The sequence below is a fragment of the Oreochromis aureus genome, linkage group 18, assembly GCF_013358895.1.
Source record: "Oreochromis aureus strain Israel breed Guangdong linkage group 18, ZZ_aureus, whole genome shotgun sequence".
NCBI lineage: Eukaryota > Metazoa > Chordata > Actinopteri > Cichliformes > Cichlidae > Oreochromis > Oreochromis aureus.
In genome coordinates, this window is record NC_052959.1 from 19,991,549 (window position 1) to 20,018,578 (window position 27,030).

The 27,030-nt window shown below is 39.6% G+C and overlaps 1 protein-coding gene and 1 long non-coding RNA gene across 2 annotated transcripts in view; one reads left to right on the plus strand and one right to left on the minus strand.

The window, feature by feature from the left end:
- Window positions 1-3: 3 nt before the first annotated feature.
- Window positions 4-1,734, minus strand: LOC116315328 (ATP synthase subunit g, mitochondrial-like). Its single transcript, XM_031733600.2, has 3 exons — window positions 1,623-1,734; window positions 1,177-1,337; window positions 4-204 (listed from the first exon to the last, which is right to left on the minus strand). Exons 1-3 carry the CDS (start codon window positions 1,672-1,674, stop codon window positions 106-108), a joined length of 312 nt encoding a protein of 103 aa, XP_031589460.1. The 5' UTR covers window positions 1,675-1,734; the 3' UTR covers window positions 4-105.
- Window positions 1,735-1,869: 135 nt separating this feature from the next.
- The window catches only part of LOC120434244, a 52,518-nt gene continuing 27,357 nt past the window's right edge, over window positions 1,870-27,030 (plus strand). Inside the window, exons 1-2 of the long non-coding RNA XR_005609013.1 lie at window positions 1,870-2,073; window positions 2,756-2,828. This is a non-coding gene — a long non-coding RNA (uncharacterized LOC120434244). The remainder of the gene's footprint in view (window positions 2,074-2,755; window positions 2,829-27,030) is intronic.

The window sequence follows — 27,030 nt, forward strand, 5'->3', positions numbered from 1 at the left end:
AAATCTACTCCTGTATACAAACATATGTTTATTTGGAAGAATTTGGTGCTGGCTGTTGAGAATGTAATGACTGGAAAAGCAAGATGAGGAAGAAAAGTTCATTTTTCAGACATCATATCCAACAATGCCTCCTTTGCCAATACACTCTCCGATGTAGAACCACATCAGCACCTCAGTGGTCACCAGTCCATTCCTTATGGCATCCTGCAAGGAAATAACAAGTTGTCACTCAAGAAAACTCCTTAAATGTTTCTAGAATAACACACTCAGTAACAGTTCCTGCACGAGGCCTGATAATGTAACACAAACAGGTTTTGTAAATAATTGTTGACATTTTATTCAGCTGGTGTTACTGCACTTGTGATGATTCCCTATATTTTACTTTCACACGTTCTGTAAATGTTTGTGTGAGTGAGAGACCCACAATGTTTACTTTGAGACAGTGAAACAGACTTTGTAAAGAATAAAGGATAGTAATAACTATCACATGTGCTTCTTTACACAAAACATTAATAAAGATGTTAGTCAGTTAGTGTTTTAAGTTTTCCAACTCAAAAGCACAATATCCACTGAGTGACCAATGTATCAAGGGTCAATGTTGGGCCATCAAATAAAAAAGAGAGGCAAAAAAACCCCCACCTCACCATCACAGATTTGCATGAAAAGGGCAAAGTTAAATGGGATGTCAGGTCCCTACAGTGTTATATTAAATGTTATTTTAAAATAATAATAGATGAAGGTAGGGTTTTTTAAAACCTAATATATTGTTTTCCCCATTACATAACCTACCTACTTGAATTGCCCTCAAATGTTAGGGCAATATCTTGTGCCATGGCTATATGAATATGGACTCTCACAAGTTTGGCTGAAGTTAACATAGAATGATGCTTAAAGTCCCAAAATTAGGTGCGAGGCGTTTGATGAACTCATCTGGAATGACCCTTAAGCAAAATTCACAAACTACTGGTAAATATTCAAAATAGGTACTTTCTGGTGCCCAATATAAAATCTAATCACTCAGGGCCCTGAACTCCCACAGCAACATGGAAGCACACATCTGTCAAACTATTTGTTCATTACAAATTACAGGCTGGCCATTCCTTCAAGGTCTACTTTCTGTACAGCAAAGTTAATCTAGAAGGTCAACAGAGGTTAATCGACTCAGTTCAAACTTACTTTCACTGTAGTTTGTCCCAGGCGTCCCGTCTGATAGCTCCTGATCAGACCTTTTGCAGCTTCTATTGCTTTGGGGATCTCAGCTGGGCTCGGTGGGACCAGCTCCACTCGAGCGTAGTGCCAGAAGGTCGCTAGCCGGGGTTTGGAGTATGTAAGAGCGGCTGAAAGTCACACACAGACCACGTAAGCCAAGGCGCAGTAAAGCCAGCAAATTCAAACGCAACACGGTTATTTCGCCTCTCACGAAACACTCTATAAAGTACAAATACAACTTTCACAAACTTATAAAGATTTGGTGCATGGTTTGATGTTTTGACGCCAGAGGTCACGGTGCAGCTGTACAGCTGCTACAAACTGTAAGCAACGCGACATTGCCCCTGCTACACGGTTCACGGTAACAACCTTACTTCATGTTTTAGTACAAAAATAAGAGCGAGAAAACTTACCGCCGACTAATGCAGGAACTTTATTCACAACTTTCTTAACTGCCTGCGCCATGATGAGGACTTCCCAGGAGGTCACCAGAAGAAGAAAGCAATCTTCCGGGTCGTCGATTTTCAAAATAAAATGAGATGTGCACGTTGGCAAGTTAAAGTTGAGAGCAATTACTGAAATATTAATGGAAGCTTGTTTCCGCCACCAACAAAAATATTTTTTTTGCCATCCATAAGTGAAAATTTTCGGTTAATATCTCAAAATATTTGACTTAATAACGCAAAAATTCATCTTATTTTCTCAGAAGTTGGAAAAAGAAAGAAAAAAACGGCACCCGTAAGTTAAAATTTGGGGTAAATTTTGGGTAGCTCAGATTTTGAAGTGACTCAGTAATAACTCTAAATTTCCAGTCAGTAACTTGAAGATTTGACTTCAATTCAGCTTAGTTTCAGGTTTTCCAGGGTGAGTTTTCTTGTTTGAAGTTAGTTTTTATTTATATTTTTAGTTTCAGCAGCCTGCCATTTTTATTAGTTTCAAGGAACATGTTTCTTGTCTTTTTTTCTTCTCCTTTTAATTATCAGGCTATTGTTTGGAGCACATTATGAGGGGCAATATTTAGGAAACCCAAACAGGTATTACAATACAAGCACAAGACTTTGTGAGGGCAGTTGACCTCAGAAACTCTCCTAATTGGCAAGGTTGTCAGGTTGTGCTGCTGATTTATTTTTATTTATTTATTTTTTACCAAACTGACAAAGCATAAAATCATCGACAGTTCCTCTATGTTTGGTTTTATTTCGTTTTTTAATTCACCAAATTCTTATTCAATTTTTATTGTCTTAAAAAACTGCTAAAAACGAATCTTTTTACGCTTGCATTTGGTTAGCTCTTTTTTTATACTCTGGTATTTTCTTTTGAAGCACTTTGTGATGTTTATCTTGAAAGGTGCTATAGAGATAAAAATGTGCTTACCTTTTTAAAAATTATTTTTACATCAATTGACTAAAAGGTTTTATCCCACTATGAAAAAGACAAAACTTGTACCTTGTACAGTAGTCCGTGTGTGTGGGTGTAGTTTTCTTTTTTTTTTAGTATTACATGCATGACTGAATCATTACTCACTGTCCTCTGACTCACCCGACAGGCCACGTTAAATAAAACAACTGGAGCAGCACCAAAGTACAAACAAGAAAGGAGGCCAGAGCTGCATTTCCCAGGTGAACGCCCAACTCCCGGTACTATTTGTTTAATTCACTGTTATAAAGCTTTACCCAATTCACTGCATGTTTTCACACGCAAGAACATAAATGATTTGTGGAGCTGGAAGGATTTCTCACATTTGAGATGGCCGTAAAACAAATTGAAAAGTTCAGTGATAACTTTCTGCAGGTTTCTCATCCCATTTTCTGAATCCCTGCAGTGTGCAATTCAAAAAGTGGAGGTACATGCGGTCAATTTGGCAGGAACTTCAACTAGATTTTTAAACAGTAAATCACTAGAGGGTGCTCTATAATATCTTATAACCCCTGAAAGGCTTTAGGGAGAAACGCACACCTTGTTAAAGTCTTTTGCATGTATGTTCTTATATTTTGATGTTGTCAAATGGTTCTCAAATAATGGTGGACCCATCCGATACAAACTCGTGTTTCCTAGACAAACACAGTTACAACCCCCAGTGTTTTATTTTGAAAGTAGCTAAAACTACCAATGCAAAACACCAAACTTGTCATCTCAGATTACAGGGAAATATAATCGAAGTAAAACAGGTTTCAGAAAGCAGAAAGAATTTTCCATTTCACGTTGACACTTTAGATTACATTCACTGTAAGTGTGACAGCTCCTCAAAGCATTTATGAACAAGCAAAGGAAGATTGCAAACAGGCATGTGATGGCGTGGAAAAACATTGAACTCTGAGGCTATTTTAGAGTAACTTTGAGTATAATGGGAAACTGTGGAAAAAGTGTAATTTACTTTAATGCACAACTCAAACTGCTTCCTGAGTAAGATATTTTTACAATTTTTCCTTGATGACCTTCAAGATTTAGATGAGAGAAATGCCTTCTTAAGAAAAGCTTGGTCTATAGTTGCTGACTGAGAACACCCTCTTTATTCTGATTTAGAACCAGTTCCCTCTCAATGACATCTAGGATGCCTCTGGTTGATAAAAAATAAATAATTTAAAATAAAGGGAGGGAAATAAGGGATCATTTGTGTTTTTATTTATTTATACACTCCAACCTTCACACAGCTTGGCTCTTTCTCCCTGTTTCCACTCATTACGCTTACTTCCTGGCATCTTAGTAAAGGCAGAGGCTTTAATTTTCTAATGTAACTCTTTGCAAGAAATCAGAAGTATGAATTTTCCTCACTGGGAATATCAGCATTAGTAAAAGACCAAAAAAAATAAATGAATAAAGTGAATAAATAAATAATGTAAGGAGGGGGCATGTGCTCCGGATATGACTAAGAGCATAGAAGAGTGAGGTGTTCTACACAGTGATCCAGAAGGATACTTGCTGTGAGTCATAGAAATAGATGGAGACAGACAGAAAGACAAAGGCAGATGTGTACAGAAGCTGCAGTGACGACGTAAATCTTGCCTTTCATGGTATAAAATGGCCCATACATGCAGTTGAGATTAAAACGAATGACATCACTACCTCTGCTTTGGTTGTTGGCACGAATGCGCATTTGGAGATAGATCAGCAGTGCGGGCAGTAATCAGTCGTAGCCCTGCAGTCTACGAAGACAGATAGGGACCTCATCCAGTTCTGTGTGCTGGTCTGCAGGGAAGTGTGCTGCTGATTGCCAGCACTGAGGTGATGAAGTCATTTGTTTTAATCCCATATGCAGCTACATTTTTTTGAGTCCTTAAAATTAGCATCTTTATCCTAATCATTCTTTTTCTCCCCTTCTTTGCTGCCTGTTAGCGTTTCCTCTCGCCATCTGGTCCTCTTTAGAGTTTCCGCTGTTGATAATCCATCAGAAACAGTGCAGTTCACAACTTGCAGAAAATTTGATGTCAGATGAATTCTGATTAGATTTTGCTTCCCTCCCAACTTGCAGATTTTATCTGTGACAGTCTGTGCTCAAGCTCCAAAAGAAGATTATTGTATGTGTATATTTACAAAATGGATAAAGCAATAAAAACTGAAAATGAGGAAAAGTGAAAAAAGTCAGATGAAGGTGATAGTTGGAACAATTGTATCAGGTGTTAGACAAACTGTGCTTGGCACATCTGTTATGATAAAATTCCCAGAGTTGGTCCTTCAGTGGAAGAATATGAATGAATCAGTTTGAGTCTGGTTTCCACCACAAGCCTGAGAGCTGCTATACCCACCATTTTTATGATGAAATGGCTCAAATTGATTTGCATTTTTATTTATTTATTTATTTGTTCTCTCTCACAGTGTTGTTTCAGCCAATACACGTAGCTGTTTTCAAGAAAAATCTGAAAAATCCCCTGATAAAATCCTCTGTGCACTAATCAGAACACACACAACATTAGCAAGATCAAAAGTCAAATATCTAATGATGATATGGGGAATTTTAGAATTAAATATATCAGGTGATCAGAAACTTAATAAAGTATATTTGTGATCTACATGTTTACCACCAAGTTTGCTCTATGAACCTGGTGGCATATAATCTGTTGGTGCTTGTTACACTGCTCCTAATGATCACAAAATTCAACGAGATGCTGAACACAATTTATTCCCCTTCATGCAGCTAATCGTCTTTTACCTGAGAGCCACCAGCTCAAACAGATTGGTGATAAAAAACATCAGCAAACAGCAGATCGCCCATGCTAATGTCAGCAAATGAACTGTGTTCTGTAACAACACTGTGACATTGTGAACTCTTGCTGGAGTCTAGTAGCGTAAAGGGACCAATTATAGCACAACTCCCTGCACCTCGCTTGGCTTGGATAGTTGAGCGCATTAACAGCAGTACTGTGATCATTATACCAGACCACAGAGGTATTAAGAGTTATGAACCTCTCCACATAGGTCTTGATTCACAGATTGATCTTTTTTTTCTCAGTCTCTGGGAAGCTCAGCTGTGCACAAGGACCTCAGAGTTAAGTCATTCCTCTTTCATGATGAAGAGTGCCAGGTGATGTGATGGTTTGGTGAAGACAGTTGTAATTATATATTTAATCCCACCCACACCCCATCAGAGGTACAGAGATTCTGGTAAGACAGTAAGGAGACAGATGAGACTGCAAATGAGTCTGAAAAATAGGCTGATGGATCAGTGGAGGACGGCGATTTGTTATGTGGAGGAGACTTGCTTAAAGGTGGCAAATAAGCTTCACAGTTCTTAACTTGCAAGCTTGCTTGAATAATGAAACACATTGTTCGGGAGATGTATTCGTATCCTTGCAGCAAAGCATTCGTCTTTTTCTAACAGTGCAGTGTAACAAGTAAACAGATGGTAGCTGATATGTAGCTTTATGTGTTTTGGCTCTCTCGCATCAAGAATTGTGCTTTTAAATAAAGACAGGAGGGAGACAAGAAAATAAGAAATGCATCAACAGACTATTTGGATCTTCTGAGAGTTTTGACCAAGAAAATACAGCTTTGTAAATATAAAATATACCTCTGTGCAGCAGTCATGAGCTGCCCCTCATTTCTTTATATGTTGCTTCCAAGGATAAAGACTTTGTTGTCATTTTAAAAAGTGGTCTAGAGCAATAGTTCTCCAGGCTTTCTGGAGGTCTTTCAAAGTTTTTATTTGGACACTGGCTGCTTTTTCTATCAATCACTCAAGCATAAAAACTGCCTAACTCAAGAGATGGAGCAATGTTGTGTCTACACACAACACACAACTTAATAAAGAAACAATTTAATTTTTGTATTTAGGCACTTTGTTGCGAGCAGTCTGTTGCGAAAAAAGAGAGTTCCCATTTCTATTGTTGAAATTGACAAAAAATGAAAAGAGAACACAATTTGAGAGGCATCTCAAATTCAAATTGTATGTTTGCATCAACAAGGTTCTTCCTGAAAGATATACGAGCTGATAACTTGTATATTTTGGTATAGTGTGCAGTGTGTCCTCAAACACTTATGAACAAGAAATGTACCATCAGATGTTGATCCTCCATGCAACACCATGTAGATAGCTTAATATTTCATCATGACAATGATCCCAAACACACACAGTGGAACACTGCTGGTCATTGATTGTGTGCACATAATAAATTACATAGCACATGCACACTCTTCTGTCACTGTCTTTGAAGAGTTTGGAAACACTTTCTCTTTCTAGTCTTGGGCCAACATTGTAAATCAAATGCACCCTATGATGAAATTGTTTTATATTAATCTGTCAGCATTACAATAAAATGGCTACGATTTGGCTTTGCGAAAAATGTCTGTGCATGAGAAAATAATAAAATAAAATAAATCACTGATGATGAGACCCGAGAGACCAAACGGCAGTTTCCAGTCTTTCTTATCCAGATCTGAAGGTGAGGCAACATGCATGTGTCACAACTTTTAAGATTCGGCTACTTGCAAACATTATACATTATTCTAAAATGTAAATTAAAGAGAGATTGTTTTAAAACAGAGGGGAAGAACCAAGATGCATTACAGAGCACAGATGTAGGGACAGGACTTCCTGCTAGCGATCTACAAGTAGCAGCAGAGCTGGAAGTGTTGCAGGCAAGCCCAAAGAGATGAGCTTGAAGGGAAGATCAGCGAGATTAAAATGAGGTAGATCTATTTTTTATTTGTAATTGTTTCAGTGTGACACATGTAGTGCTTGGGTTTGTGCTGCCTTCTCTGCTACTAATACTAGGTCATAGAAACTGTGGGCCCCGAAATATGCAGTTGCTTGTAGATGCTTTCACCCTCTTTAAAAAAAGACTTATTCTTTGGTAATAACTGCTTCAAATCACAAAATAAGTACATTTTGTGCAAACACGGCATTTGGGAATTGATACCGTGACTCCGGTTCAGTCACTCCCTCTGTGGTCCCATGCCAGTAAGCTATGAATTATGAGTATCTGTTTCTCTTTTATGGCTCTCCTGCTGATCTGCTTAAGCATGATGTCGTGGCGTCTGTCTGCCTGCTTATTTATGTTGTCAACTGTGCAGTATGTGCACTGCTATTAATGGTGATATTTTTTTCCTTTTCCTTTTGACTACTGCAATAATGTGTTTTCATGTTGCTGATTGATGCTGGTGAAATATAATTCCTCATGTTGGGTATTTTGCCTGTGATAGTTTCGCAGTACATATTTCTCTTTGTGGTGGCGACCAGGCCTGCTGTCGAGGGTAAAGCACGACGGGATCACACGGGCTCAGTGTTTAGCAGTGCTGGCTCACAGCAAGAGGGTGCTGGATTCAAACTCAGGCAGGGTGTCTTGATTGATTTTGGGGATGTTCCTAACAGTACACTCCCTGAAGTCAATAACAATGACTCAGTCAGATAATCCACTTCCAGCCTGTAGGTATTTTCATCGTCATTAGAAATGAGGACAATGATTGTGGTGTTATCAGCAAACTTAGCTGTGGAGCTCAAGGTGCAGATGGGGAAACTGTCATAGGTAAACAGTATGTGGAGCTTTGAGCTCAACACACAGCGCTGTGGGATACTGTGTTTGGATGAGAGTGCAGGAGGTGTGCTTTCTAACTCTGATGTGTTGCGGTTGACTCGTCACCAAGTCCATGAGCTATGAACATAAGGGTTCAACTTTCTGACCACTTTGTAAACAATGACTATATTTGTTAAAATCCCAAGTTTTAAACCCCTCCTCATTTAACTACACCGGCATACATCTTATCATGTTCCTTGTCAATCTTTTGGACACACCAAGGAGTCTATATAACACCACCCTTTTGACCTGGTAGGCCTTTAACCTCCTTACAACCAGACTGAGAACAAAACACTCTGCTTAACCTTGTAACTGATTAAGAGATTCCCTCACTTTAATGTATGGTTGTGTTACACAAAATCGCTGTACTGTTAATTTTAAAGAAATGGAAATGCTAAGATGGTGGATCCATTAGTGACGTAAGGTGATGTTATCCTAATGTACTGAAACCTTTCAGTAGCATGGCGGCACTGTGATTTGATTTGTTCCTTAATTGTAATTTTTTTCTTCTTATTTGAATGTGTAGAAAAAAATCATCCATCCAACCATCTATTAATTCACCCATTCACCCTCCATCTGTTAAATCTACCAATTGATCGTCACAATAAACTTTTTGGTAAAAAAATCTACAAATATAAGTGTGTAAGTACAACGTGTTGTAGATATTAAGGTTAGATACAGGGTGAGGTTTGCATCATGATTGCATGTAGTGTAAATCTTCATGTAGGCCGGAGTAATTGTGTCACGGGGGACTTTTTGGCTTTAAAAAAGGTTTTTCTGTTTTGTGAACTTAGTCTCATTCTTAAGTCTCAGGAAAGATGGTAGCGTGAACTGCTGTGACTCAGCTTGAGCAGTTTGGAGAAAAAGTTGAAGACACAAGACTGACATGGCTTAGACATGTACAAAAGAGGGCGAGTGGGTATACTGGAGAAAGGATCTTGAAGATGGGCATGCCAGGTAGGAGGAAAAGAGGAAGACCACAGAGGAGGTTCAGAGATGTAGTGAAGGACATGCTGGAGGTGACCTCTAAAGAGAGCAGCTGAAAGAAGAAGCTTTTGTCAAGAAAACTGTCCAGCAGCTCAGGTTCAGTTAAGTGTGGAAAATATTGTTATCAAAACACAATTAAACAAAAGTTTCTCCAATCTGCAGAACTCCAACAAGATTTACGGTAATTTGAATGAGTCTGTGTTCCAGCAACTCAAAGAGACGTTTATTTTGCTTCATCTTTTGATCACTTTGCTCAAAACGTGGACCAATGGAGTGAAATCTTCTGTGTGGAGAGCACAAATGGTTACAGTAGCTTCCCCACTTCTATCCCGATGGCTTTCCTGGTTGAAATTCCACCTTTTGCATGTATACTTTTTTTCTTTTTATTATATCATTATATAATAAATAAGTACATTTACTAAATTAAAAATGAAATAAGCATAAGTACATAAAATGGCTGGCTAATGTTGTACAGATCCTCTGTTGTGTTGCCAAAGCAGCTCTGACCGATGAGCATGGGGACTTGACTTTTGGGAGTGTCTTGCTGGATCAGGATTTTCCAGGAGCAGCAGCACAAGATGATGAAAGTTGGGGAATTTGGAGATTGGAGAATTAATGTAGCTGATCTGTTCTTGCACTGCAGTGGAGAGAGGCATTGCCATAGGGGTCTGCAAGATTGAGTCTTTCTATGTCAGAGTAGCATTTAGATGATGCCAGGATCCTAGATCTCCCTGCAGACACTGTATTGTAATGAAATAATCAGTGTTCTTCATGACACCAGTCAGTGGTTTTAATCATGTGGGTGATCAGTAATTCTACCACCAAGTAATTCTATGTTCAGTTTCCAGCTTCACACAACACTTTCACATCTATACTGTGGAAGTTGGACAGAGTGGTATGTTAAAGTTGATTTTGTCTCACAGCCTGTATCATAACCAACTTCAGATGTGTGCTGAGACGGAACAATTTCAACATTCACACTGACAACCTTTATCTGTTGGAGTAAACATCTTTTCTTCCCCTGTCAGTATAAACCATTTTCGTTCCACGCCGCCACCGCAGTAATGTCAGTGGAGCTTAAATCTGCTTGTATAGCAGTTATGTGCACACACTATTTTGACGATAGAAGCTAAACATGAACTTTAATTCAAAGATGCAGACTCTACCAAGTAAACATCCACAGGTCAAAGCAGATTTCAGCTAACAGAGCGAGAAAGCAAAACTTCACATACACAAACACAGGTCAGAGATTCAGTCTCTGTGAAGTCTACTTTTCACACTGGAGCCAATTACGGAACCTTAAATTTCCTCAGCCAGCATTTTATTTTCCTCATTTCTCTTCTCGTCTGACTCACAAGATAAAGTATTTAAAAATGTGCAAAACACACAGAACTGCTTATTTCTTAAATCTGAGTAATTTCAAATGATCTATTTTAAGTTTCTCCATTCTCACACAATAAACTGAAGGCCTCCGTCTTGTGACAGATGATTTAGTTAACGATTTATATCTAAATGGAAAGACTGCTTCAGGATAGCCCATGTCTCCCAAACTTTCTCCGGATTCCAATTTGTTAAATCTAAAAACAGCATGTTATATGTTTCCTTTCTATTTGTGGCCTCACATGTGAAATAGCCTCTGAAAGGCAGGATTAAAGTGTCCAGCCTGGTGATGTATGAGCCGATTTTAATTACTGAAATGTGAGACCTCGTTCTGGGTTTGGGGTTTGGGGCTGTCACAAACAAGCGTGACACACACGTTCAGATGATTCATTTTCATATTGAATGCAGACGGTACAGAACATACATGCACATTTACACACGCACACAGCTGTTGCTGTGGTTTCTCCCAGATAGGGAAGATGATCCATTGTCACGCAATCTGGCTTCTTCTTCAGTATAAAGTTACAGCTGTGTTTTCTCTAACACAGAAGAAATACAGGAGGGCACACTGATGGTGCATTAATCGTGTGACGCTGCAAATTCACTGGAAAAATTAGGCCTGATGTGTACATGACTAGTGTGAATGTTCTTCTTTTAGCGCTGTTTGAGCCTATGGGAGTGTGTACACCTGTGTAAAATTAAACATTATGTAAGAGTTTGTGTGGATAAGGTTGTGTATAAAAGTGCCTGTGTTAATGTGGGCTCTTGTGTGCAGATACAACAGGCCAGATGTCAAACAGAAACAGGTACCTGACTCATGGCTGCAGAATCCAGACAGGGGAAAAGAATGACGATGAGAAGCTAAAAATCCCTCATATCACCTCCTCTGTGTGCCTTTTGTACTTAAGGTACAACACCAGAAACGTCAGCACTTCAAAATATCCTTCTAGGCTACAGCATATTGGTAAAATATCTTGTTCTAAGAAAGACGACAAAGTACAGGATTTAAGGGAAGGGGAGCAATCTCTAGCAGAGTTTTACTGTCCATCACTGCTCACACGGTGATTGATTTATAAATAATAAACCAACCAGTGGTTTGGTTTTTTTTTTTCAAAGCTACTTCGCTGTTCTGCTTCATTTCATGTTATTTCTCTAACTGTTTGTTTAGAGAAAGAAAATACATGTTTACAGCAAGAAATGAAAGAACGTAGACATGATAGCAAAATATATGATATATTATATATTTCTTCTTTTTGCAAGTGCACGAACAAACTTTGGAAAACACAGTCTGACAGTGAACTCAGGATTCACATTACTGTCATCAGTAATGTGGAGAAACTGTTGGAGAAGCGGTACTTTGTTACTGAGAGGCAGCAGCAGTCAAACAGAAAAAAACCTCTCTGGCGTTTACCACTTTTCAGAGTGCCACAATAAAGCAATTGTTCAACCAGAAAAAACAAATTTTAAGAAAAGTTACTGTAAATTCTGCATTAACACACTGGCACCTGGATGCCAGTAATCTACAATAAACACTGTTAAGAGTAACTTTACTTTGAACACCTCTTTTTTTAGGGAAAAAAAAATCTGCTATAATTGAATTTACTTGTAAGTGCGATGACATAAATTCAGTGACATAACATAAATTGTTTTAACTGGAATTCCCAGTATTTTCATGTAATTTGTATTTACAGTAAAGTTGCTGTATTTTTGATTTACAGTAGTTTGGTAAAGTTGAGCAACTTTTCGTAGAATTGCACGGGACTATTATGCTTGACATTTTTGTTCTAGTGATGGGATGATGTAACATCCACTGATGCAAGCTGCCACTTTGAGGTTGTTTCAACCAGTCATGCACTTCTCCCTTTTAGTAGCCTGGTGTATTGTGCTGCTGTCACTGCAGATAGGTTGAAAATATGACTGCATGATTGTGTTGGTTTTTTACCACCATTTTATTGATACAGAACATACAGAATAAATGATATACAGAAGCTCAGAGATTCACAGATTATACAGACGAAAATGTTGCAACAGTATGAAAAATGAGACTTTCTCAAAAAAAAAAAACCCTAAAAGAAAAAACCTCCTTGCTTCCCATTTTGACTTCTTCTACAGCAGCGTTGAAGTGGAGGTTTTGTCTGAGTGACAACCTTCTTCAATAGAATACTGCAGCAGGTACTCGTGTCTGAACTGCTGGTATTAATGGTACATAGTGATAAGACAGGTATATTGGGTCCCTTAATCTAAAAGTAGTTTTTCATTTCTGGTTTCACAACTGGTCAGCAAGTAATTGGCAAACGTTTGCATGAAAGATTTACTTTGAAGGCGAATGTTCTCTGTTTCCTTTTCACAATTTCAGCAAGTAGTTGGTGAGCGCAGGCAAGCCGGCGTCTTCCATACAAACTACAGGTAACCATGGCAACCTGCTACCAACCAGAGCCACCACGAGGAGGTTTTTTGGTGCAACACTGTTTACCTCTTTGTGACCAGTTTCACCTAGCACTGCCAGCAACCTCCTGTAATCACTTATAAACTAGTTAGGAAATTTCCCTGAAACCAGCAAAATGTACTTATATCAAAAGTAACAACAGTATTACCTATTCTGCCAGACGCTCTGCCACAGCCTGACCTGGGTTTAATCTTTATTATCGCATTAGCTGTATTTAACAGGTTTAATAAAATAAGTAGAAAGTACTCTTTTTACTTTTTTTGTGAGAAGGTTGTAATTTTTAAGTACTTCTTTGCTAATGTAGCCAACTTGCAACTGTCTGTTTCACAGATTTATGAGCAAAAAGGAGCTAATTGAAGGCAAGTCAAATAGTTGTTGAAATACACGGCTTGGCTTAAATCGCATCCAAAGGAATTTTCCTGGGACCTTAAGAAGTGTTGAATACAGCTGGAAAAACTCTGCTCCTGTGATTTTTTAGTAATACCAAACCAACAGAAGCAGATTTCCTCCATCACGAGCTTTACACTGCGAGAGTTAAATTAAGAGAGGATGTGTGGGTCTGTGCTTCCTCTGCTCTCATTAACAGATGATTGCACTCTGGCTTTTTCTTGGAGAATGGCCTTGATGAGCATTTGTGGGAAAAGTCTAATGGACTTTTAGATCAGGAAAGAAAAAAAATCCCACAACTACTGTTGGAGGCAAGCCAGCTCTAATGCTACATGTGTAGTACAGTATATAGGAAACGCTAATTGCACATGTAGATTGCTGCCGTGTGCTGTTGTAATTAGACAGTTGGTTCAGACTGCAGCTCGATGATTCGATGTTTCTAGAGGGCCTAACTCCGGTTCCTGCTGAACTGAGCCAGTGCTTGTTAACATCTAACTGTTATCAGCTCAGTAGGCACAGGAGATTGAGCCCAGGCACCTGCACCACCCTGCTTTCACCACAAGGGGAAGCAAACAACAGGTATACAGGTAGGGAAACACAAAAACAGACAGATAAAATAAAAAAAAAGAGGCTTTAAAAAGTCGATTTAAAGCAAAACCTCCTGAAGATTACAGAAGAGTATTTCCTCGTGTGTATGTCTTATGTTATATCTTGCCATGTATTATTTGAAACTTGTGCCTCTATGTCACTAAAAAGGACATTTAAAGGGCTCAGTAGAAGCCACATTTAGTTCTACAAACAGTATTAAAATTCATTGAACACTTAGGATTTTAATAAGAAAGAAATTTGCATGTAAGCTTTAAACAGCGAGGAAAAGACATAGAGTTAGGGACTATTTTTTTATTGCTTTGTGAACCAAAAATCAAAAAACATTTTCACTATCTCAGTCCTGAGTAAACTACTACTACTACTGAACAACTGAACTACAGACCGTGCCAAAAGTGATGTCACAACTGCTGCCTTGCGCCACATTTTTAGCTGTGCACCTCTTGATTTTTGTAGGCTGAGGGCCGTGGGAGCAATGCAATTTCAAATTCCTGTGTCTGATCTGTACACATGGTACATATAAAGCTGACTTTGACTTGACTTGACTTTGACTCGGTTAGTCTTTACCACCATTTCAATTATATATATTAATACAGCCTAAGATCAGAAAGTGCCAGATTATCCAGGGGGTGGCCAGTGGTGTGTCTGCAAGAGGGCATAGGGTGCCATGACTGCCCCCCACCAATGCCACAGAAGTAGAGTACTAATCTTACAAAACTCAACATCACTGGATGAAAGGAGGAATAGGACCAGTACAAGTGTACTGAGTACATTTAGTATAGTACAGATTTAACATGCATGCACTTAATTGAAGTATTTCAATGTTATTCTGTTTTCGTTTTTTTCCACTATATTTGGTACCCTTTACTTTAAAGCTTTATTATTTTGCAGATAAGTTGCATTCTCAGATTATGTTACCAAGGTATATAAGTATTTAAAATAATCAAACAGCTTGAAAATTAAAGATACATATAAACTTAAATGGGTGAATAATACATTATCACTTTTCCCATTATAAATTCAATATTCAATACCAATATTATTTGGACGTCTCCAATCCCAGCACTGATGTTAAGCTTCTATATCTATTGTTCAAAAGTACACTGCACATTAACCTCCTAAGACCCGAACTCTTCCACGGCATGCATTTTTAATTTCTCTTTGATATTTGGACATATTGGGACCTGGTGAATGTAAAAACAAAGAATTACCAAATTTTTTTTTTTTTTACCTGATTTTTGTGTCTAAGAAAAATGAGAGCCACATATGAGGATATTCGTTAAAAATTTCGATAGAACAGTAGCAGTATAATGTCCTCGGAGGTTAAAAGACATTAAAATATTAAAATACATAAAAACAGAGTCAGATTGAAGACATATTTTATTATTCTTAACGACATTAACATTGTTCAAATTCCCGTAGCTCTTTTTTTAAACCGTGTGGCGATTGGTTGAGCAAGAACGATAGAGATAGCTGCTGTAAACACAGGATAACCCCAGTGAGAGTGCCGTGATGCTTCTACAGTGTTCGGCACTGAGAAACATTTAAAAACCATCTCAAATCTCCAGATTTAAACAAAGAACAGTGTTAGTAGCACTGTGTAATCAACATACAAGTTCACAGAAGTGTTTACTTGAAACATGAATACACACATGCACGGACACACAGAGATACACACAAAATCAGTACCTTGCTTTCATGACCACCCAGACAGTAAATGAGCCCAGGGTTCACAATTACGCCGCTACTTGTTTTCCCGATGGGACATTTCCTGTACTTCCTTCCTGTATGAGTAAGACTTACCCGTCCCTCCCTCCTGCCTACATCTAACCCATCTTTCTTTTTTCATAAGCCTTATCTTTGTCCTCTCAGAGAGCGCACAAAAGAGCGCTGCATAACATACATAACAGATGGTAAAATGTAGACAGCAAGAGAAGAAGGGAAGTGCAGTGCAGAAACCCTTTGAGTCGCTCCATCTGATAAACTGTAAAAGAGAAGCTTGTTATTTTCATGTTAATGGTTTGGTAGGAAATAACTGTGCTCTCTGCTACAGCAGGTCAGTTACACAACCAATATAGGATGTGCCTCATGCACCCTCAAGCACTCTCAGCAGTGAGAGCAGGACGTTAAACGCCCAAAATCAATTATATATTTAATTATACATGATATAATGCTAGCAGAACATAATTTTTAATAAAAAAACAAACAACCAAACAAACCCTTGATTACTTGTTGATATCTTACATCTGTTACGGCAGAGGGAGCGAAAGGCTGGAAAGGTTTGAGAGGAGCGGAACTTAGCCACTGTGAACACAGGATTTCACTGAACTGTTCACGGAGCGAGCTAAGTCCTTCACCTCCACCAAACTAATGCTGGAGCCATCTGGAGGACACTGCATCTACATTTTGTAATGCAGGGCCCGAGCAAGAGTACACATAGATCGCTTTTTAAGGGAAAGGTTTAACATTTCTGGAGATCTGAATATGACTTTAATATCTAGATAGTGAATGCTAAGCTCTCGCAAGCAGCTGTTTAGCTTAGCAGCTAGCCTTGCTTTGTCCAAAGACAAATTCTCGTAACTTTGTAACTGACACATACAAATGAACACATGCAAAACTGCAAAGTATGAAAAACTTATTGTTCAGTAATTAAAGGCTCAGTAAATTAGTTAGGGGCCAAATGTTAGCCTGGGCCACATATACCATTGACCACAAAACGTTTTTTCTCCTTGCACTTTAATGAGCTTTATAGGCGCTCTTATGTAGGTTTTTACCTCTAAAATGAACCAGGCTAACCATGCTTTCACCTTAGTTAACTGTGCTAACCCTAACCATAATTCTACCCTACACTTTGAGGGAGTGGCATCAACCACTGGTAGCAAATGGTGCGATGTCAAACCGAAACAAAGGCCCTAATCCCAAATATCCGCTGAGATTATCTCAAATTTAGCACTAAATGTGGTTTAGAACATTTTTTGTATGAATTACTTTACATAGTTTAACAGCATCTCATCAAATGGCACCTTTAAAACATAAGATTAATTCATTTTTTTCGATCCGAGAGGATGCGTCAAAGTATTTAGAGCAACGAGCTGTGCTAACATTGATGTTGCCGAGCAGCCGTCAGGCGTAGGAGACGTGGGTTTCAGCTGTAGCTGGTTGGAAATCCCTGGCAATGTGATTTATATTACATCACAACCAAATCACTCTGCCAGGAATCCCTCCAGCAAAACCAACCATTCAGTATCCTGTTTGTGAAGAAGCTGAGGAGGAGGAGGGTACAATAAAAAAAAAGAAAGAAAAAAGATGTAAGTCATGGTGGAGAAGAGAAGGTTGCAGGCGAGGCCAGAGAGAAAAAGGAAAAAAGGGCACAGACTGCAGGTGTCTATCTGAGTACACATCAGCACGGCAGAGTAGATTTACCCCTTCATCACTATGTCATTATGGGACACACACTTTTAAATGGTAACACATGCACACCCACATGTCATGCTTGTGTTGCGTGTGTGTGTGTGTGTGTGTGTGTGTGTGGAGGGGGGGTGGTCGATAGAGTTTTCTTTCACTGACGCACCTGGACAAACAGATCTGCATTTTAAATCTATAGGCTTCGGGTTATTGTAGGAACTCGAACAGGTGGGTCACGGAGTGTGTGCAAGTGTGTTTGGAGCTGAGCAGGACTGTGCTGATTGTATTGCTACACTCTTACATACAGCAATCACGCAAGCCTACAGAATAGCCACATTATGCTTCTGGCATACCATGCATGTTACAAATTATAAACACTGGATTTCTGTTAGGTTTGGAGTATGCAGGATGAAAACAGCAAGCCCTCCAGAGTGAAGAAAAGGACTTGGCTTTGATTAGGGCTAGCTACACGACTATGAAGAGACTGGAAACAAACAGCAGGAACACAACACGCTATAAAAGTGAATATACAGGCATACGAACACAGAGTAATCATTTTTCCATAAAACCTAGCCAATTCCAAAATAAAACAGTATCTGCTCATTTGCCACACCAGACGAGATGTTTCACCCATGAAAGTATTTTATTTTGAAACTTGTCATTTCCAAATCTATGCCGATGGCCCGTTTTAGTTATTGTAGCACTTGTGAATCGTTAAAGCTAGTCTACCTCTGATTGAAACATCCCAGATAAGGTGTCTGTCAACATGCTGACACTTTAAACCATCATTATTCTCCTTTAATGACATTATTATGTTACCATAACTACTTTTTACACGAGCACTAAGTAGTCATTCTACATTTTTATATACTCAGTACTTTTGGGACAGACCACACCCATCAGAAAAATCCATAACGTGTTGTGCAACTTTGCCGTTCTCTCTCACAATGCGATTGTTTGCTTTTGACTGACAAGATTCCTGCATCTGTCTCTACAAATGTCCTGCAACACTAACAGCGCTGCTGAGTGAGCTGGAGAAGAAAAGCTGGAAGGAAAATGTACATTTTTTTGCATTACAAAATTGTTGATTATAAGGAAGATTATCTATGCAATTAGGCAACTTTTCTCGGAAACATGAAAAACTTTCCTGGTTGCCTGTATTCTTGATTAAGTATTAAAATTAAAATAAGAGCCTTTTCTCCAGGTACCGGAGAATATAAGAAGGCAGAAAATGTGACCTGACTACTGAGAAAACTGCTTCCTGATTTTGCATCCAAGAAACAGGAGTAAATGGGGCGCATGTGGCTGGCTTTTCCAAATATTTATCTCAACACAGTGTTTGATAGAAGAGGAAATATGAATAACCAACCCAGAGTAAACAACAGCCTTCCTGTCTGTTCGAAACTGATATTCTCAGTTAAATGTTTCTGCGCCTGCTGGCCATAATTTCTGGAACTGTTAATACAAACGTGTTAAAAAAATGAGTTTTCTGTTAAAATGTGTAGAGCCCGGATCTGTGTGAACGCAGGTATAACACACCAGAATGAGCACATTGGCCTACAAATTTGAACAATCTTTAAGTGCTAAAGCTGGTGCACTCAATATTTCTATATTTTCAATACAAAATACAATAGCTGCTCAATGTGACAATGTTTTACAACAATTTGTATCAACTAATTGTGCGCGATTGCACAGCTTCATGGAGAGGTTTTGTGTTTTTCAGAGCCATCAATTTTCAGCCAAAAGTCAAATGAATACATGAAAAATACAAAAAAAAAGGGATCTAAAAACTCCTGTATACTAATTTAATCACTAGCAGTTACCATTTTCCATGCAACACACAGGCTCCATGGTGTCAAAGTCAAAACCCCTGTTTCAGTTCTAGGAGGAGACACAAACTCGACCTCGGGGGGGGTCACAAGCCTGGATAAATGGGAGCGTTGTATCAGGAAGGGCATCTGTGCCAAATCAAAACATGTGGATGCATCTGTTGTGGTGACCCCTTGGGAAATAAGAGGACAGCATTTAGCTGCCTCAGCAGTTGATGGCGACCAAAACAGAGCTAACAGGGGCTGCTTGGCAAATAATTGCTAAGGCTGCATGGACGAGAAAGGTGACCAGAGATCATAAGGCAGGAATCCGACGACTTCAAGTGACTACACGAAGCTGGTGGACATTGAAGACGTGAACCTGAGATTACAGTGAATAAGGTGACCTGGTAGTAAATACATTAGAGGGTTACCTAGGCAACCGGCACATGAAATGTCCGCAAGCGACCAGCTTAACAGCTTTTCACTGAGGTGATAATAAGTCACCATTTTCCTGAAAGCTTTTTTCTAGTTGTTTAATTGCTTTATGTTTGTGCTAATAGTTGTCTTATTTTGGATCTCTACTCTGTCTCAAACTTTTGCGTCCCCTGTTGTGTGTGTCTGGATTCACAGCTCGCTGACAGTAACAGCCCCGAGCTAGTCTGTTCCTGGGCTCAGCTTTGACAGTCAGTCGCGGTAACTCGATAGCTCGGTGCTGTCTGCCTTTCTCCATCCCCATTTCCATCTCCCTCACACGCTCTCCAGCTGTCAGACACCAGCCTATAGATGTATATATCCAGACAGTGATGTGCACTAATGCAGAGCCGCTGAATTAAAGATGGCAGGAGTGACAAACCCACACATAGGGGCTGTTATGGGAGACCCTATGTGAGGGTTTTATCAGATTTTGTTTGGGAGCACCAAATAAGCAGAAACCGACACTGCTAAAGTTAGACACAGGATGTGAAGCATAAAAAAAAAAGAAAAGATTAAAATTAACCCTGATTTGTACTTCAAAGAGGTTCATCACATGTCTCCAAAGACAAGCTCACATGACAACATGGAAACAGAGTCTAACATTTCAACCAGTATAAAACTTGTTCACTCCTTGCCTGTGGCTGCCCCTGGGCTATGGGTGTTTGACAGCTAAATGAGCAACAATTGGCCTGGCCGAGCTCCAGACCGCCTGAGCTACTCAATAACAGTTGGAGGAACGTACATGACTAATGCCCTCCACTCAGACTTCACACTCCTTTTTTTTTTTTTGTTCTTTCCCATTTTCCACAGTTCCATCTTTCACAACTGAGACTGCACTGGCAAACGCTGCTCATTGCAACACATTTGACTGTTTTTTTCTAAATGAAAATCACAGAAGACGTGACGATAAATGAATGAGGTTAACAGTCACGTGCAGGTCTTCGCTGTAGGTATATAATACTGAGAGGTGCTCCTGATTTTTGACCAGTCAAGAGTGGAAATGGCGTCACGGATTGGAGGAAGACATCTCGTGACAATTAAAATCACTTTTTGAGCCGCTGCACTAAACGTTTTTCTTTCCACTTAGAGTGCTCATAACAGCACGCTGCTTGCAGCCAGGCTCAAAGCTCATCTGCCGAGCTGCCTTTGCAGAACATAAGTACTGAAGCGCTATATCCACAAGTGCCGGCATGTTCTTTAGAATGACAGGAATAAAGTTTGCAGAAAATTGCTTTTTCTCACCCTCCTTTTATCTGGTGGAAAAGTATGCTTGAAAAACAGAGTGCTGCTATGGCTATGCTGAAAGCGCATCAATTTCCTGGCTGCCACCTCAATCTGGGGATGCATTAACCAAACACTCAACACATAGATGGACCTCATATATGGGAGCCTCGCTGACTGCTCAACAATCTCTGCTCCTCTCACCTTACCTTCGCTCTCTGGAGAGCTACTAGCCAGAGCCGTTCCTCTTGTGATTACCCCGTGATTTTTAACAGCCTCAGCTGTGCTGTATTTTGGCTAGACACTTTTTTTCTGGGAGCAGGCCAAGGGCACACATGATTGGTTGGGGTCTGTCTGGGGCTTGTGCATGGTTGATTTATCCCAGTTTGACCTGAAGCGTTCAGTATCCTGCGCCAAAGAAAAAAATAACAGCAGCTGCCGGACACTTAGATCATCAGTTTCTGGCACTTTAGTCATAATGTTCAAAGGTTCAAAGCCATTCACTTGTCAACATCTTAAGGTGGCTTAATTCCAGTGCCACAAGTGCCCATGTGGACAAAGTGGGCATTGCGTTTTTTGCAAATCTATAGGAGGGGTTTCCTGAGCCTGCAGTGCAGTTGGCTTTACGCTCGTGATGGCGCGAAGAGAGGCGGGAGAGGGATAGAGTGGCAGAACAGAACAAAGGGAGGCTGAGACAGAAAAGAGAGAAAAGAGGAGACATGACGTGTGTGTAGACAGCAAGAACTTTAACAAGACTAAATAGCTCCAGAGATTGAGGGGTTTAACTTCAGATGTCCTTTAGCTGCCTTTTCACAGCAGATTTGTTGGACTTGTGATACTCAGAGCCAGGAGCCCACACACAGCTCAAAATAACCTAAAGTAGTGCTGTTTGGAGCGATATTTATGTATTATATAGAGAAAAGGTCAGATTGAACTCTGACTTTAAAGGCTCTCTTATATGACATTCAGTGGTTCCACTTTATTTTTGCTTGACATTTTCATATGAATAGCCTAAAGCTATTTTCAATAATCTACCTATTTCTTTTAGCCAATCACTCCACCCTTTATGGACTACTTTTATCTGTCTTTGTCAAACCAACAACTTTGTGGCAATTATAGAATTCAGTAGAATAAAATACCTAGACATGTCCTTTGATCTTTGCAGGCGGGGAAAAAGTTTTTCTTCCCTGTGCTTATTAGTAGTAATTTAGCTCAAAAGATGAGAGCAACCGGGACATAATTATTTTATAATTGAATGCATGTTCAACAGCTCCTCTGGTAGTCATCTGAAGATTTTCACGTCCGAATATAACCTGAATATGTTTTTTCCACATAGAAGTCTGAATTGTCTACACATGTGTAAAAAAAATAAAAAAATAATAAGAAAACAAAATCTGCAAAATAAGGATAATTACAAGTCATAAGATGGTTTACATTTGCCTGTAAAATAAATCAACACAAAATAATTAGGTTGAGGTTTGGCCACAGCAGCCAAATCACTTCTGCAGAAATGCCGTGCCCACTAAATCTCTTACAGACCAACGTCGCAGAAAATCCGGAGGCTAAAAAGCCCTTAAAGAGTGCTTAACTTTATTTACCTCCCAAGATGCCAGCAGGGCAGTGCAAGGTTTTGGAGCCCTCTGTGGATTTGAGGCCTCAGAGGGACCTCCAAGTTACCAAATTACTGCTCTGGGCACTTGGAACTAAACAGAACCTTTAACTTGTGAAGACCTGCGATACTGCAGAATAAAGCATGTACAGGAATACTTAGTTTCTTCTGTGACTGCAAGCTTAAAGGTGCAGAGGCAGCAGTTATTGTTAGTATTGATTTAATCTGTGTTTATTTTTCAAACAATAAAATAATGAATGAATGATGAATGCATCCTTAAATAATTAAATTACAATCTTTATACATTATCAAATTGCCCTGGCTGTTTAGAAGCTGATAATTTGTAGACTGACAATGACTGAGATTTTTTCCGTTCTCTTTTTCCTTCTCGTCTTCTTCTTTTTTTATTAATGTTCTTATTCGTTTCTATTAATATTCACATGAGTGCAAGCAGATGAAAGACTTAAAAGTCCGTCAGCGATTTTACTTGATTCCAGTCACTGTTAAACTTGAAAAGGACCAAAACGTTTGTTTTACTCTTTTAGATTTTTGCATCAATAATTTAGTTTATAGTTTTAACCGTTTGAACAAAACAATACATTTTAATTAATAAACAATGCCAGATGCTTAATTGCTGTGAGGTGAAGCTATGTTCAGGCCCATCTTCACAAACTAGAACTTAAACATGTTGTTAGGCGTCGTCGGTAGTTGTGCGTTCACTCTGTTACGACGTGTTAATTGATGAGAAGATTAAAACCTCTCGAAAGCTCTGACCTTAAAACAATCCTGACAGAAATCCACACTGCCAAAGACAAAATGAATTCTTCAGAAGGTGATGTCTGCAGTCAACCTGCAGCAAACCTGCAGTTCGCTTTGAAGAAACCTCACAAGACCATCCTCGAGCCAAGCAGCAGCATCAATCATAGTTTCCCACACATAAACGAAGGTATAGGGAGTTTATGGGCCTTGGAAAAATGCAATAAAAGAGGCTTTCTGTGAATGCAGCCATCTGTGGAACTTTTAAAAGAACTTCCTGTAAACAAGACTGAGGAGAACAAATCCCCTCACGCTCTTCCAACGCTGCCTCGTATTAGCCTTTCATCTTTGTTTTCCTCCATTTTTTTCCTTGCTATTCTACACTTTCAGTCTCCGATCTCTGACTTCCAACTTTCTTTCTGTCTGCCACTTCATCCAGTCTGTGTCAAAACAGCTCTGTAGTCTCCCTCCCTCCCCTTCTTCTAAAGCACCCTGTCGAGCTTCTTTTTCCTCACATATGTTAAATCCTGGATGATCTTTTAGCTTTATAACAGCATGTTCCCAAATTTGGGGAATTTATTATGGATTTTACAATAAAATCCAAAATTCAGACCGTGGCATTTCTTTTAATGCAGAACTTGACCTGGTTTTCATCAAACTTTCTTTTTTTCCTCTTTTTTGGTCATTTTCAGATGTTTTGTCTAATGGTGACTCTGTTTCTAACAGTAGCCAGTGTTTATAAACAACACGGTCGGTAAATACTAAAATAAACAGCTTCATTTGAGGGTGTTTTCCAGGCTTCCACTGTGCACGTGAAATATCAGACCAATAAAATTCAATCAGCGAGGCCTGGACACTGTCACAGCGCACTCTGCTCTGATGTGTGTTTTATTCGATCCGGTGCTGATGTAAAGCAGTTTTATGGCAGTGCTGCAGTTTGAGCGTTTTCCTGTAATTTTCTCTGCTTCTTGCAAATTAAAATATCATCAAATTGTTTTTGTGTGCTGCTGCAGCAGCAGACGTTTTTGGATGTTTAAAAGTATCTGCTTTAATAAGTTTCAGCTGCAGTTATGAGGCCGATGCATCACCACTGGTGTAAAAACAAGTAAAAAGTACACTTCATACTTTTAGAAATAAGCATGTGTGAAATATTATGCAAATTAAAAGTGAAATGACTCCAAAAACAGCTGCAGATGCTTAAAGTACTGACTTATTTCGTATTTTCATGTCAACAGCAGTTTGTCACGGTGACATGCTACTGCTCTTAGCAGCGCTTTGTTCAGTGGTCCCGCTTTTTTTCTTTTTTCTTAATGAGAAGTTAAACTAACTCTGGACAATTTCAACACCTCCCCCTGACTCAGACTGAGGCAGGTGTTTTTCTTCGCTTTTTTTTCTGCTCCAGTCAGAGTTTGATATGTTTTGCCATAGTTTTCTGGACAATATCAGTTAGATTTTACTGCTCGCTGAGGAAACCCAGACAGACTGGTAAAGCCACTCGAGTACGCAGTGAGTTGCGGCCTGTGAGTGTGTGTGTGTGTGTGTGTGTGTGTGTGTAACTGCAAAGTGATGTAAGGTGGAAAAGCCCAGCTACTTCCTCTGTCTGTGCCAACTTTTAACGTATGGAGAGAAGGAAGGAAGAGAGACTGAGAAGAGCGAGGAAGAAAAAGAAAAGAGTGAAGAGAAGCCACATGGCCTGAGCTTTATGTTCTCTTTGTTATACGTTCGTCACCACATTCAGAGTGATTCAGATCACCTTTGGAAAATCTTGTTGACTCGTTATCAGTTATACAATTAAACATGGAACAGTCAAAACAGTGAAGGAAATCCCGATGAAAAGTGATTTGTAGCTTTGGAGCAATGAGTTGGTTTAGTGAGGAGAGCTGAGACAGGCTGAAGAAATGATGAATTGAGAATCCATTAATTCGCATATTTGTAAACATAATGGAAACTTCACCAAAAAAACCCTCAATGTAAACAAATATGTTTAGCAGCTTATAAAAGGGAAAACAGCTGAATAGCCGACCATTTACACACAAGTGTAAGCGAGTGAGTAATATTAACCTTCTAATCTTCAGCCAACAGAACGGGCCTCACTTTTACGCTTACTCACCTTAACTTTAACCCCTCGTCTGAATCTGAACAATCTGCAAATTATCCTAATAAAATACATAAATAAAAAACTTTTATGAAATTTAAATTTACAGTTTTGTACTGTTCTTGCAACACGTTTTATAAGTTTGCCGCCTCACTAATCCTTCTACCGCCCCGTCTCTTTTTATCACTTTCCTCACAGACAGGCCTGACCTGACCTTTCTGAAGAAATGAGCAACCACAAGACAAAATAACTAAATAATTCTTTGAACATGCACTTGTTTAAAGGGGTTCCCAGGAAATAAAGAAACAAATAAATAAGCCAATCAAATCTAAATTTTCCAATTTTAAAACCTTGGTTGTAAAACTTTTATAACTGAGCATCTCAGTCGCATGTGGCAGTCTTGCAAGTGCTGCAATTCCACTGTGGATGTTGTTTTTCTTTCTTTTTAAAAAGTAATGCATTTTCATCATCAAGGGCCCCTCGGCTCCCTCACCTCTTTCATTTTCACCTTTGTATGCGTTGCCACATACAAACTTCACTCAGCTCCAAAACTTTAGAGAAGCAAGCAAGATTTGTTCTCATACTCACACACGTCTTTGAGAGGAGACAGATAAAAGCGAGCCCCTGAAGCCTCAACACGCTCAGAGCGAAGAGATCCAAAAGTCAGAGAGCTCAGAGAGCGCGGCACAAAGTCAACACAGGTCACAGCAGCGTGCGTACTTGTTGCTCACAAAAGCCTCCGAGCTCAAGTCCGAGCTCAAACTGTGCTCCAAGCGGTTGCTTTGCTCCACCTCCTTAAAACTCCTCTTTAAGTTGAAGGGTGTGGACTGACTCAGAGCTATGACTACAGAGAGTCCACATCATTCACACAAGTTTGCCTCTTTAAAACCACACCCAGCAAGAGAGAGAGAGAGAGGGAAGGAGAGAGAGGGAGGGAGAGAGGGAGTCACCCAGCAGAAAGGGAAACACTGAAGTTTTCCTTAAATAACAACAGAGGAGGAGTGAGGAAACTTCTGGTTTCAGGGTCACCCATAGCCTTTAAATAACCAGGCAGTAGGATCTGTTATGAAAAGTAAATTATGACACAGAGCAGCGATCATTTGAGGATGTTTATGTTATTCTGGAGAAGCTCTGTGCTTTTTAAGATGGCGGTAGGCGTACGGTGGGCCCTGACGTTAAACTTTAGATTAACTAGATAAAAGAGACTTGTTTTTTGTGTGTGTGTGTGTGTGTGTGTGTGTGTGTTCAGGCCTCCCCACGCTCCCCCCTGTGAGTGTGCATCCGGCTGCGTAGCGTGTACATTTGCAAACACGTGCATACGTTCATGTGTGTTTGAGTAGGCACGGCTGCAGCCTATAGTTAAGGCCTGCCTGTGCCTTCTTGTTGATGGCTAACAGCTGCCACCGCTTTCCTGTCTGAGTGGGTATACAATCCATGCTATGATGTAGTAATCATACAGTATGCCTACATCTGTTTGGCGTTAACCAAACACGTGTGATCCCAGAGCAATTCTTCTGCCCCTCCGTTTATTTGATCTCACTTTATTATAACAGAAGGCCCGTTGGTGGCTCCTTTCATCCAAAGGCTTTTTACAGCGCCGTGAATGGTGAGCGTGGCGCGGCAGGAATCAAACTCCT